The sequence below is a fragment of the Ceratotherium simum genome, chromosome 11 (genome assembly GCF_057802395.1).
Source record: "Ceratotherium simum simum isolate JZ-2026a chromosome 11, ASM5780239v1, whole genome shotgun sequence".
NCBI lineage: Eukaryota > Metazoa > Chordata > Mammalia > Perissodactyla > Rhinocerotidae > Ceratotherium > Ceratotherium simum.
In genome coordinates this window covers 13621873-13636214 of record NC_141910.1, presented here as the reverse complement: position 1 = coordinate 13636214, position 14342 = coordinate 13621873, and the positions used below count along the sequence as shown (strand labels likewise).

At 42.9% G+C, this 14342-nt stretch overlaps 1 protein-coding gene across 3 annotated transcripts in view; it reads right to left on the bottom strand.

Annotated features, from left to right (window-relative positions):
* Positions 1 to 14342, bottom strand: part of SFXN5 (sideroflexin 5) — a 113225-nt gene that overhangs the window by 65816 nt on the left and 33067 nt on the right. For all 3 annotated transcript variants that reach the window (XM_087436577.1, XM_087436575.1, XM_004435540.3), the window contains exons 4-6: positions 10563 to 10589; positions 9957 to 10011; positions 7901 to 7926 (exon numbers count right to left, since the gene is read on the bottom strand). In XM_087436577.1, coding sequence (XP_087292703.1) covers positions 7901 to 7926; positions 9957 to 10011; positions 10563 to 10589 — 108 coding nt within the window. The remainder of the gene's footprint in view (positions 1 to 7900; positions 7927 to 9956; positions 10012 to 10562; positions 10590 to 14342) is intronic.

Sequence of the window (14342 nt, the reverse complement as noted above, 5' to 3'; positions counted from 1 at the left end):
GGAAAAGAGAATCTGGCCAACTATTGTTCATGTACGAGGGAAAAAAAGACATTTCCAGATATGCAAGGACTCAGAAAATGTATTGCCCACACATTCTGAGTATTATTCAAAGAAGTATTCTAGCCAAACATAGGAAACACACACACATAAAGCCTAAATAATTGTGAGGTTTAATACAGGTGTTAAGCAAGGATTCAAAAACCTGATGAGATTCCAAATTATTTCCAAAATCTTGGCAGGTGTGTGGGTGAAATAGTAGAGAGCAGAGTAAAATAGAATGCTAAAAGTCTCTTCCTTTGTGGGTAGGGTTGAGGAGGTCATATTTATTATTCAATTATTGATATGGATAAGGTAAACATAACGGAACCTTTCTGTAAAATATTACAGACGAATGATAATTAGAGAGAATTAGGATGCTCCCCTTTCAAACTACTTAAGAAACCAAAAGGACCAATGAAAACAATCACGTTAGTACAAATCAGGAAAAGAAATGGAAACAGTAATAAAGCTTAATAAACAAACTAACAAACCAACCACTTGATGGCTGGGATAAGTGGTCACAACAACCAGCTGCAGAATAAATATGAATGGGTTCCCTTTATTATTAAAGACAGAATTGCTCAAACTGGGTAAAAAAGTAGAATTCAGCTAAATTTTTTCTACAACAGACATATAATACAAAATGACACAGAAATTAAATGTCACTCTGATCTAAAGCTGTAGGCAATGATTTACAAAGAAAATAAACAAAACAGGAATAGAAATATTAATACAAGATGAGGTAGAATTCAAGACAATATTCAATGAGACAGGGATATTTCAAGTGTACGTGTGTGTGTGTGAAAGAGAGAGAGAGAGAGAATATGACATCAAGAAGATAAAACTGTCATGCACACATCATTACATTGAAATACATCCAGCAACAACTCCAAGAAATGCTCGGAAATTAAACACACACAATTATGGCTGCAAACTTATAATCCTCTCTCAGAATATTTCAGAACAACGTAGGAGCTTCAGGGAAACTACATAAGGATAGAGATGTGAATAATACTCACTCTATATATTTATATATATTTAAATATATATATAAAATGAAATAGTTCAAGCATACAGAAAAAGTATAGAGGATAACATGATGAGCATCCACGTGTTGTCAAATCTTATAGTTTTGTCAAATTTTTGTGAAAATTTTGCCTTTTTGAAAGATGAAACACTACAAATACAAATGAAGCACTCCTGTTCTGCTACAGCCTACGGCCTTCTCTCTCTCTCCACAGGTAAACAGCACCGTGAGTCTGTTGCTAATTGTTCCCATGAATGTTTTTAAGGACACATGAAAAATGTACCCATAAACTATACATAATATTGCTGTGCATATTTTTAAACATTATATAAATGACATCAGGCAGTATTATTACTCTGCTATTATTTTTTTCATTCGACATTGTTTCTGGGATTTATCCATGTTGATAAATGTAGCCCCTGTTCATTATTTTCTTTCCTGTGTTAAGAATTCCATTGTATGACTAAACCACGACCATTTTCTTGTTGAGGGACATTTCAGTGGCTTCTAGTTTTTTGCTATTATAAACAATGCTGCAAATATTTTCTTTTCATATTTAAATGTGTTTTTGTGTTTGAGGTGAGATCCAGCTTTCTTTCTTTTCCATCTAGGTAGCCAACTGTCTTAGCACCATTCATTAGATGGTCCATCCTTTCCGCCCACTGATTTGTAATGTCGTCTTGGTCAAAGATCAAGTTTCCATATGGGCATGGGCATGTTTCCAGGCTTTCTATTCTGTCCCATCAATCTATTTGCTTATCCCTGTACCAAAACCAAACTATCTTATAATATTTGGTAGGATGAGTCCTCTCCTATCACTTTATTCTTGAAAAGTATCTTGGCTGTTCTTGGCCCTTAGCTTGTTCATATAATTTTTAGCATCAACTTGTCAAGTTCCATGAAAAATCCTGCTCAGATTTTGAATATAGATTTTAAAGAAAATTAATACTTGATTGATACCTTGATTATAACGAGTCTTCCCATCCAAGATGATATATCTCTCCATTTATTTAGATCTCCAGCATCCTTCAATAAAGTTTTATAAGTTTTTCCATAGAGGTCTTGCAATCTTTTCTTGATTTTATTTTCATGTACCTTATAGTTTTAAGTGCTATCGTAAATGTTATCTTTTTTTTTAAATCATGTTCTAGATGTTTGTTATAGGATTATAGGCATACAACAAAATTTTTGTATAACTCTTACATCTAGAAATCTTTTAAAATAGTAGTTCCAATAGTTTGCCTATTCTCATAGATAATTTTGTTTCTTCCTTTCCAATCCTAATACTAGTTATTTATTTTTCCATGTCTTACTGTACTTGCCAGTCTCCTAGGAAAATGTAGGATAGAGGAAGCATTTTCAGGCATTCTTACCCTGTCCCAGACATTAATAATTTACCTTTATATGTTTCATCTTTAAGAATGGTGCTTGCTATGTGGTTGGGATTTTTTTCTCTTTTTTCTAAAATTATAAATGTAGTTATGTTTTATTTTATCAAATGATTTTTTTGTATCTACTGAGATGATCATGTTTCTCTTTCAATTTGTTAATGTGATGAATTACAGTAATACATTCTTCAATAATATCACTCTTGGTAAAAATTATTTGATTATGATATATTTTAACGCATTGCTGGATTCAATTTGCTATTATTTCATTTAGACTATTTAAACGTAATCTCATAAGTGATATTGGCCTATAATTTTCTTTTTTTTTTAATTTAATTAATTAATTTATTTTCCCCCAAAGCCCCAGTAGATAGTTGTATGTCATAGCTGCACCTCCTCCTAGTTGCTGTATGTGGGACGCGGCATCAGCATGGCCGGAGAAGCGGTGCGTCGGTGCGCGCCCAGGATCCGAACCCGGGCCGCCAGCAGCGGAGTGCACGCACTTAACCGCTAAGCCACGGGGCCGGCCCTATAATTTTCTTTCTTATAGTTACTTCTTTGGTATTGGTCTCAAAGTGCCTCATAAATGAATTGAGGAACATTTCCTCCTTTTCATTCTCTTTCATGAATTTTACAAAGATTGAGTTTGGCTATTTCTTTGAGTGTAGTCACCTGGAAGATCATGGGAACCTAGTGTGATTTTTGGGTTGTTTGTTCTTCGATGCTTGTATTTTTATTTATTTTTGTGTGTGTGAGGAAGACTGGCTCTGAGCTAACATCCATTGCCAATCCTCTTTTTGCTGAGAAAGATTAGCTCTGAGCTAACATCTGTGCCCATCTTCCTCTATTTTGTATATGGGATGCCTGCCACAGCATGGCTTGATGAACAGTGCGTAGGTCTGCGCCTGGGATCCAAAACTGTGAACCCCGGGCCGCCGAAGTAGAGCGTGCGAACTTAACCGCTACACCACCGGGCTGGCCCATGATGCGTGCATTTTAAACAACTGATTTAATTTCTTTCTATTTATAGGTCTATTCAAATTCTATATTTCATCTTGCTAGGCAGTTTTTGGTGAGCTGTACTTTCCCAGAAATGCATTCATTTCTTCTGAGTCTTCAAATTGACTGCCCCAGATTGTTCAATGCATTCTAATCTTTTAAATTTCTATTATATCTGCAATTATTGTACTTTTTATTCCTGATATTATTTATTAGCATCTTCTCTCTTTTTTCTTGCTTAATGTTGCCAAAAATGTACATTTAATTAGTCCTTCCATAGAAGCTAGGAATTTATCCTCAAGATATATCTCCAACAATATCAAAAAACACATGTACAAAATTATTCATTCTAGCATTATTCATAATGGCAAAATATTGGAAGTAACCTAAATGTCCATATGCAGGAAATTAGCTGAATAAATTATGGTACTTCCACATAGTACACTACTATGCAGCTATAAAAAAAAAAGAATGAAGAAGATCTCTATAGAGATTAGCTTTTTTCATATTAGCCTAAAACTGGAAACAGACAAGAATGACCAACAGATAAAGATAAAGATAAAACAATAATATGTCATTAAGTGAAAAAAACATTGTGCAAAAGAGTTATATACTATGCTACCTTTTATATAAGAAAGAAGGGGAAATATATCTGTATTTGCTTATTTTTATAAAAAGAAATAAGAAGGATAAACTTGTTTACCTACAGAGGGTGGGTGGGAAGGAGGTAGAAGGGATGGAGAGGGGAATGGAACATTTACTATGCCTTTTTATATAGCTTTTCATTTTGAACTATGTTAATATTTATATATTTCAAAAAATAAATCAATAATAATGGGGAAATAGCTATAACTGGATGCCAAAAGAAACAAACAAACCTAACTGAATATCAAATAAATAACATAAACACAGAGAAGAAAACAAATTAATTCAAATAACACTTGAACACAGTTCTCTGACTGTTTACTCTCAGTAGCCTATATTCAATAGACAAAAAGAACTTCAAAGAAATCTTGGACTTTACTTAATACATTTTTGGAGGATTGGCATTGATGTAGCAATTCTGAAATTCTTTTATTTGTATGTATAAGATTTAGTAAGTGAATATATATTGTTGTTGGATTCTCACTCAGGGAGAAGGGAAATATAAATATGGAATGGAAGGAGGGGAAGAACCTTGAGATGTTGGATTGGACTTAGAAGTATTAGTATGCATTAGTATTATTAGTATTAGTATTAGTATGAACTCATGACTTTTAAAAAGTTGTATCTCCTGGCTGTGTCTGCTAAGAGGGCCTAGTAACAATGACACTCCGGTAACACTGGATGAGCACACTTAGCTCATCCAGATCTTGGTTTCTAAATACCATTCCCCTCTGAAAGGAACTGTGGCTCCTTGGAGAAGTGGATGATTCCAGGACCGGGGCAAAAAAAACTATAAGATGCGTCTGGAATATCCATATATTGTGCCAGAAAGCAGTGAAGTATTCAAAGAAAAAGGAGGACATGTCAAATGGATAGAGAAACTGCTTTAAGGGGTTCCTATTGGTCAAATTTGGCACAATTTGTATATAAAAATGAATAATGACAGAAGCAAATTATTATTATAATAATATTTGTATTATTAATACAAAATATTATTTTGTATTACCAAATACAAAAAATACACAAGACCATACTGATAGTTTTAAAAAAACATTAAAGATGGGCCGGCCCGTGGCTTAGCGGTTAAGTGCGCGCACTCCACTGCTGGCAGCCCGGGTTCGGATCCAGGGCGCGCACCAACGCACCGCTTCTCCGGCCGTGCTGAGGCCGCGTCCCACATACAGCAACTGGAAGGATGTGCAGCTATGACATACAACTATCTACTGGGGCTTTGGGGGGAGAAAATAAATAAATAAAATCTTTAAAAAAATAAATAAATAAATAAAAAACATTAAAGAGGGAGGCAGAAGGGAAAATTCTTTTTTTTTTAATTTATTTTTAAATTTTATTTATTTCTTTCTTTCCCCCCAAAGCCCCAGTAGATAGTTGTATGTCATAGTTGCACATCCTTCCAGTTGCTGTATGTGGGACACGGCCTCAGCATGGCTGGAGAAGCGGTGCATCGGTGCACGCCTGGGATCCAAACCCGGGCCGCCAGCATCGGAGTGCGAGCACTTAACCACTAAGCCACAGGGCCGGCCCAGGGAAAATTCTTACTTACAGGACGGTGCCAACTAATAAACATAGAAGGAATGACATATATGAAATATGTAGGGAACTTTTAGACTGGGTAAATATCTTATTCCCAATCAGTTTTTGCCCAGTGGTTTTAACATCTGTTGGTCATTCTTGTCTATTTCCAGTTTTAGGCTAATATGAAAATAGCTACTATAAACATTTGTGTATAGATCTTTGTGCAGACACATGTATTCATTTCTCTTGAAGTAAATATAGTGATGTGCTGCATAACGATGTTTTGGTCAACGGCGGACCACATATACAACGTGGTCCCATAAGATTATAATGGAGCTGAAAAATTCCTATCTCCTAGTGACGTTGTAGCCGTCGTAATGTCGTAGCACAACACACTACTCATGTGTTTGTGGCGATGCTGGTGTAAGCAAACCTCCAGGTCCTTCAGGAGGTATTCCAGAAGAAGGCATCGTTATTATAGGAGACGACAGCTCCATGCGTGTTACTGCCTCTGAAGACCTTCCAGCAGGACAAGACGTGGAGGTGGAAGACAGTGATATTGATGATCCTCACCCCATGTAGGCCGAGGCTAATGTATATGTGCCTTAGTTTTTAACAAAAAAGTTTTAAAAGTAAAAAAAAAAAAAAATTTTAAAATAGAAAAAGCTTATAGAATAAAGATATAAAGAAAGAAAATATTTTTGTACAGCTGTACAATGTGTTCATGTTTTAAGCTAAGGGTTATTACAAAAGAGTCAAAAAGTTAAAAAGAATTAAAAAGTTTATAAAGTAAAAAAGTTACAGCAAGCTAAGGTTAATTTATTATTGACAAAAGAAAAATACTTTTTTATAAATTTAGTGTGTCCTAAGTGTAAGTGTGTATACAGTCTACAGTGGTGACAGTCATGTCCTAGGCCTTCACACTCACCGCTCACTCACGGACTCACCCAGAGCAGCCTCCAGTCCTGCCAGCTCCATTCACGGTAAGTGCCCCACACAGGTGTACCAGTTTTTATCTTTTATACCGTATTTTTACTGTCCCTTTTCTATGTTTACCTAGGAGTGTAGTAGGCTATACCATCTAGGTTTGTGTAAGCATACTCTATGATGTTCACACAATGACGAAATCACCTAACGATGCATTTCTCAGAACGTATTCCCCGTCTCTCAGTGACCCATGACTGCACCGAAAAGTAGGGTTTCTGGCTCACATTGTAAGTGTAGGTTTAACTTTATAAGAGACGACAACACCATTTTACACACACTCCTGCCCCGGTTCCCAATCCCGATCCTAGGATCACACACTGCACTTAGTTGCTATCTCTTTAGCTTCCTAGGTATAATTCAAGAGAAATGAGGGTATATCGATCCTCTAAAAGACTTGTACAATCACGTTCAAAGCAGCACTATTTGTTGTGAACTCCAAACTGGAAACAACCCAAATGTTCACCAACAGTAGGATGGATAAAGAAATTTCAACATAGTTATAACAATGGAATATTATGCAGCAAAGAAAAACAACAAACTAATACTATGTATAACAATAAGAACAAGTCTCACAAACAATTTTGAGTGAAAGTAGCCAAGCCAAAAGAAGTACATCCCAGTGATTCCATTTATATAAAGTTCAATAACAGGTAAAACGAGAACATAGTGAAGGAAGTCAAAAGAGTGGTTCCCTGTGGGGGAAGTGACTGGGGGGGGTACGTGAGAGGTTTCTGAGATGCCAGTAATGCTCTAAGTCTTTATCTCAGTCATGTTTACTTGGATGAGCTCACTTTGTGAAAACTTACCAAGCTGTACATTTATGACGACTGCATCTTTCTGTATGTTTGTTTTACTCCAATATAAAAATAGTTAAGAGTAAACTTAACCCTGATTCCAAAACCGAACAAAAAGAATACTGAGTCCTTTCTGAGTTAATTCTAAACTTTAGTTTTCAAAAGGTACTCTTAGTTTCCGACTTCTCAAGCTTTTTGGGAAAACTTCCCTGTAACCAGCATGTCCTAATGACAATACTTGGGATGGAAAATGTGCAGGGACGAACGCACTGCGAGGCTGTGTTGGGTGTACATACGCACATCTGCTATGGAAAGAAGTTTGACAATACACATCAAGAGAATTAAGAAGAAATATATGCTATTTTATCCAATAATTCTCCTCTAGGAATTTATCCTAAATCAATAACTCAAATATTTATGAACAATGATGTAAAGTTATACACTAAAAATTTTTTTAGAAAAGAAAATCCTTTGAAAGTAATACTTACAATTGGCGTCCCAAAAGGAATGTAACCTGTGAGAGGAGAGAGAAAAGAGTCAGGTCTTGTAATCCCACCCCACTCCGCCCTACCCACCTCTCAACTAAGATACCAGAAAGACTTCTGGGCCTGGTCCTGGCAGTGGCCCAGATGAAGGGGCTCAGGTCAGTTAGGCGAGAGGCACCTGCAGCCCCCAGACCTTTTCCCAGCTCTGTCCTCCCCAGGACAGAGGGTTCCCCTGTGTCCCTCAGCCTCCCTCTCTCTGTTCCCCTGTAGCCAGACAGTTCTCCCTCCCCTCCAAACCCAGGGGCCCATTCCCGAAGGCAGGGCTGCCCACCGCTGGGGCACCACCATGCCACGCTTGGTCCTCCCATGACCTCCTCCATGAGGCACAACGCTCCCTGCTCACACTCGCTGGATGTCTTTGAAAGCCCCAGAATATCCTCCTTCCCTCAGCTTGTCTTTCTAGCACACATCCTTACTGCCCCAGCGTCATGAGCATTTCCAGAAAGGGAATTCCCTACCCACATCACAGGATGCCAGAGCTCTTTAAATCTCTAGTACCTGGCTAGACAGCCTCAGGAGAGCAGGAGAGAGCAGGCGCGAAGCGCAGCCAGGCCCTGGGCGCGTTTCCCCACTGCTCAGGCCCCTAGACTACGGTAAGGCTCCCTCCACCACACCCCTGCTGTCAGTGGCAGCCTCCTGTCCCCAACCTCTAACTTATGGCAGCCAGTCAGTTGGTGGCCAGACAGCAGAGAACCACGCTTATCTGTTACGTCTAAAGCAAAAGGTCACGTCGTAAGTGTGCATAACTGTGCGTGCACACAAGCCATCACTCTCCTACACGCATCCCTCTGGAGAGAGGTCTAAAGCCTGACTGGAGAATTACAAGAGAAGCCAGGCTCAGAGTGAGAGCACGCCATGGCTCTGTGCAGGGACTGGGGAGCACCTACAGCCATGGCTACAAGATGCTCGGAGCCTTTGCTGTGTTGGAGTTCCTCATGGCAAAGCAAGGGGGTCACTGGGCACTAACTGCCCCATTTTGCATGATGATGTCACTGGTTGTTTATTCTCTCGCCCCCGCGAGATCAGGCTCTCTGGGACTGGGGACCCTGCCTGGCCCACCTGACTGAGAACACTCACTGGTAGAGACCCTTTCTCCAGCCGCCTGAGGACTTCCCAAGGCAGCAGCCAGCAGCCCTCCCACCCACCCCGTAACTAGGGGGTGGGTACGCCCCCCTGCCCTGAGAAGTGGAAGGGAGGTGGCATCAGCACACTGGTGAGTCTGGCCTCTGCGGTGTGACTCTGGGCAAGGCCGGTAGCCTCTCAGAGCTGTAGGCAGGATAGCCACACCAGCCCCAGCCAGCGTGTGTGCACGTGCTTTTGAGGCCAGTAAGCTCATACGTACAGAGCTGTCCCTCAAGTGACCACAGGGTGGGGACTTCTTGGGGGCAGACGTCTTACACCCACACTCTCACCCCCACCCCCCCATCCCCCACCCCCCACCCCCCCACCCACTGGTCTCCACAAAACTGCATCCGCCTTCCCTGTGTGTGCAGAAGTGCAAATGCATTGCATACATTTTAAAGGACAGGTTAACAGCACAACCAGAGACCAGGAAGTTAGTCTGGGGATTAACTGCCTGGAAGGGCTGAGCAGGGAGCAGGGCTTAGAAGGAAAGGGCGCTGCGTGCACAGGTAAGAGAGGAGTGACTCTTAGAAGGCAGGGCTTGCCTGTAGCAGGCCTTACCCGGGAGGCAGCGCTGAGTGAGTGGCGTGTAACCTGGGGGCCAAGGCACCAGATTCACCTGTGGAGGGCTCCACTCCGCCCCAACTGCTCAGGCAGAAAAGGCAGACAGGCACATTTTTAAAAAGCTCCATAGGTGATTCTGAGGCCTGGCCAGAGTCCTGCATGGCTGAGCCCAGGTGAACATGTGGGCGCAGGTGTGGCCGCGTGTATAACAGGCTCGGTCCCCTCCTCAGGCCGGCACATGTGGACGCTCATGGACCTGTGACCATAGTAAGCAGCCCATGCTGGGCAGAACCAGAGGGTCCCAGGGGCTTACCTGACATTCTAAAGGGCATGAAGATCTTCTCATTGGTGTCCGGGTGTAGAATAGCCTGGCAAGAGCCGGGAACAGAGCACAGGGTGACAGTGGGGGTGGGACAGGGGACGGGGGAGGGGAGAGGGAGTAAGGAGGGAAAGGAGAGCTCCCCCAGGAAGACTCAGATGACCAGTGGCTGCTGTATCTTGCCTTGCAGCCAGTCTGTCCTTTCCCATCATTCAGGGCAAGAGAAAACCACAACAGGGGCCACCAATAGCACTTCTCCTCCTGACTAATAATGCTCAAAGCTGAAGGCAGGGGAGAGCAGGGCTGCGCCCACCTGGCAGGCCTTCTGTGACCCGTAATAAGGATTTTGCGGAAGGAGCCCATAGGGAAGGAGCTCAGGGGCCCAAGGAAAGGTGAGCTGGCCTGAACTCCAGTCTTCAGAAGCTCAGGCCATGGCTGCTGGGGCAGAAGCAAGGGGTGAGGTGTCTGGGGACAAAGGGAAGGGAGACACCGAGCAGCAACAGCCATGGGAGGAGGGGCTTCCACTGGATTCTGGGACAGGGCGGGGCAGGGTCCAGGAGAGCAGGAGAAGGGAAGGAAAAGAATCCAAAATTGGATTACCTGCTTGATTTTCTGTGCACTCCAGAGCTGTAGGGAATGCAGGAAAGGGAAGGAGAAAGGAAAAGAAAAGAAAGAACAAAAATTAAAAGCACATATCAATTTAAGGTCTTGAAGCCATGGTTTCTAACCAAGAGATCCAGCTCCAAAGGGCACAAGAGGCTCAGGCTGTCCTGGTGGCCCAGGTCTGGCAGCTTCCCTGGGGTGTGGTGTCAGGGATCCTAGACCAGCAGAGGTAGGGGATCTCACTCATCATTTAAACCAAGGGTTCTCCACTCGGGCTGCACTGTAAAATTACCTGAAGAATTCTTCCAGCATCTTTCTAAAGCTCTCTAGTTGATTCTAAGGTACGGCTAGGCAATAAGCCCCAGTTTAAATGAAGATACTTCAATTGTCTCCCAGAATCACTGGAGGCAGCATAGCATGATCTTTTCAGAGCTGGACAGACTGCAGACTGCCAGAAAGACGAACAAGTGGGTCCTACAGTGAAATAAGCCTGAACTATCGCTGGAGGAAAAATGACAAAACTGAGGCTGTCCTACTTTGGGCACATCATGAGAAGGCAGGACTCTTTGGAAAAGACAATAATGCTGGGAAAAGTAGAAGGAAGCAGGGAACGAGGGAGACCAAATATGAGATGGGTTGACTCCATGAAGGAAGCCATAGGCATGAGTCTATAGGGGCTGAGTAGGGCTGTTGAGGACGGGACATAGTAGATGCCACTCATTCACAGGGTCGCCAGGAGTCGAAGCCAACTTGACGGCACTAACAACAACAGACAGCCTGCCTGGATTCTCAGCTCTGCCAATGCTACCTCTGAGCCTCCGTTTCCTCATCTGTCAAACGCGGATGACAGCTGTGCCTCTACCAGTGTTGAAGAGGTGTATGAAAGTGCCTGGAGGTGTGCCAGGCACATCATAAGCGCTTTATAACTGCTCACTGTTGTAGATATTATAATTCTTATTGTTGCTGTTGTTATAAGAAGGCTGTAGGGAGAATAAAGTTGCTTTCAAATGAGTGGTGAAGTTGTCTCTTTCCAGCCTGGGAGACAGGCTGGAGAAACAGAACAATCTGTCAATTCCGTCAAATGATACAAATACTCTATTTCATTGAATCTAAGACATCACTGATGCTAAGACACACTACTGTGCACCACTGAGAAAGAAAACTGTGACATAATGCCAAGATCCCCATCAATTCAAAGACTCATCCCATTTAAGAGATGTTAAAATGTAATAAAATAGGCCTTTTAGAATCAAGAAAACATGGCAAATAAAAACTTACACTGTGTGCAGACCAAAGGCCAGTGCATTTTCACTGGGCGAGAAAGGGGATGAGGTGAGAGGGAAGCCGCGGCCAGCAGGTGGTGTGTAAAGTTTTATAACAGAAGTATTCAGTTATACTTCATTTACATGGCAAGGCTGTCACCTGGATTATAAATTAAGCTGCAGAAGGCTACTGGGTAGCAAGAACAGAAGCTATAAAATCGATATATTAAAGTTTACACATTTTACTCACAGCAGAGTCCCTCAAGCCTTCATTCACAGTCTAATTACTCGTATTTTAGATACATTTCAAACATATTTCATCATCTGCTATTCCAGACCCAGGAAGATTAGAAGCAAGAGATTTTTAAAAAATAATAACTGGGGAAAGGAGGGGACTGAAGAGAGAAAAACCGAATGCAGAAGCACTGTTAGCCAGAGAGGGTGAGGGAGAGCACAACAGCAGAGAGGTATAAAAGTGATGAAGGCTGGTCCTTCTTTGCTCAGAAGGTGCCCTCCTGAAGTGCACCCCCAGGTCCCAGCACTGTCCTAGGTGCGACCCCAGGCCTGTGCACAGACTCCTGAGCCACGCTCTCTACCCCGAATCAGAACCCTCTGTTTCTGGGTCCTGTGGATGCACCGTCCAGCTCCTCGGAGGCAGGGGCTTGCCTTTCAGCACTGTCCCCCAGCATCTCCCACAGCGCCAGGCACACAGCAGATCTAAAGCTATTCTAAAATTAAAATTTTATTTTAAAAACTCAGGATCTCTTCATACCATTCTTAACAAAAAAGAAAAAAATTCCCCAATATTCTGATGAACAGCTTGGGTGGAAAACACTGGTCTAAGACATCAAAGACAGTGTAAAGAAAAAGGGCGTTAGAACCCGGCAGGCCCGCGTTCAAATCATTCACTGGAAATGCGGCCCTGAGCAAATTACTGTGCCTCTGTGCCTCAGTTTCTCCATCACTAAAATGGGTTATTGTAAGGTAGGGCAGAGACCATGCCTGGAGCTCCCGACAGTGTGCCTTTGGGCACACAGCTAAGCCTCTACTTCCAGCCTCCCCACCGTCAGGTGAGCTCACATGACCAGGTGCTGGCTAATGGACTGAGGGTAGAAGTGATGTTCGCCACTTCCAGGCCTGGCCCCAAAGCTTCCCACAGAGGGTCCAGTGGAGGACAGTGAGGCCCTAGAAGATGGTAAAGCCATGAGGTGAAAGGAGCCTGGTCCCTGGACAACAGCATGTGCCAAGTCCCCTAGCTGCACTGGACTCTGACGTGAGTGAGAAATAGACCTTACTATGTAAGCTCCTGAAATCCAGGGTTGTTTGTTACAGCACCTGGCTTACCCTAACACACAGGTTTAAATGAGATATGCATAGCTAAAATACTTGGCCCACAGAACATGCTCCATAAATGCCTAAAATAGAGGGGAAGTCATTCAAATGAGCAATATTTTTTTTAGTTGACTTAATTATTTTTCAAAGTAACTTCATCTCCATTGTTGTATTTGTACAGCATGCCTGTGAGGTGGGTAGATTATTTTCAGACAAGGTAACTCATCTCAGAGAGACTAAGTGACTCAGCTAAGGTCCCAAGGGCCTGGTGGCAGGATGGAGATGGGCACCCAGGCCTCCTGGCTGCCAGGCTCGCGTCCTCCCTGCTTTCCAGGGCTCCCTGGAAGAGATCGATGCTTGGTCTGGCCAGGGTGACTGCCAGGCCTGAGGCACAAGAGGAGGAAGAGAATTGGCTGACATCATCCTGAGGTCCCAGAACCTCCTCCTTACAGCCCAGAAGCAGACGCTCCTCGTCAGTACCTGTCGCCTCCTGCCCTCCCGACAAGTCCAGCCAAGCAGCACTTGTAATCCACAGCCGCATCTGTGTCCCTCAGGTTCAGGGACTGCCTCCTCCGCCCCCACCCAGGGAGCAGTGATGAGAGTCAGGCAGATGCTGGCTCATCAGCAAAGGCAGAAGTTCAGCAGGGGTGTCAGCAGGCAAGGCCAGGAACCCAGAGCTTAAGACATGTTCCCCAGCCCACAATGACACCACCACATGCATGGCCCAGGCAGGCCAGTGCCACAGATAGGAGGCAATGGTAAACCTCGTATGACAATTCCATGCTTTCCTATTTTGCTGAGCACTCCCATTAACTATTTGATTCTCACACTCAGAAACCTGTTTCCACAGGACAGATGAGAAAACAAAGCTCAGAGCCACGCCCAAAGTCTCCCAGATGGAGCCAGAGCTATAGCTCATGACCTCTGACTCAGATTCATTCGTCCATTCATCCTCATTCATCCATTCACATTTAGTGAACAAGTGCTACGTGTCAGACAGAAAACCCTACAAAGGGTTTTGTATCTACAGTCACGCGCTGCATAACGACATTTCAGTCAACAATGGACCCCACATACGACGGTGGTCCCATAAGATTAGTAACATATAGCCTAGGTGTGTAGCAGGCTGTACCATCTAGGTTTGTGTAAGTACACTCTATGATGTTTGCACAATGACAAAATC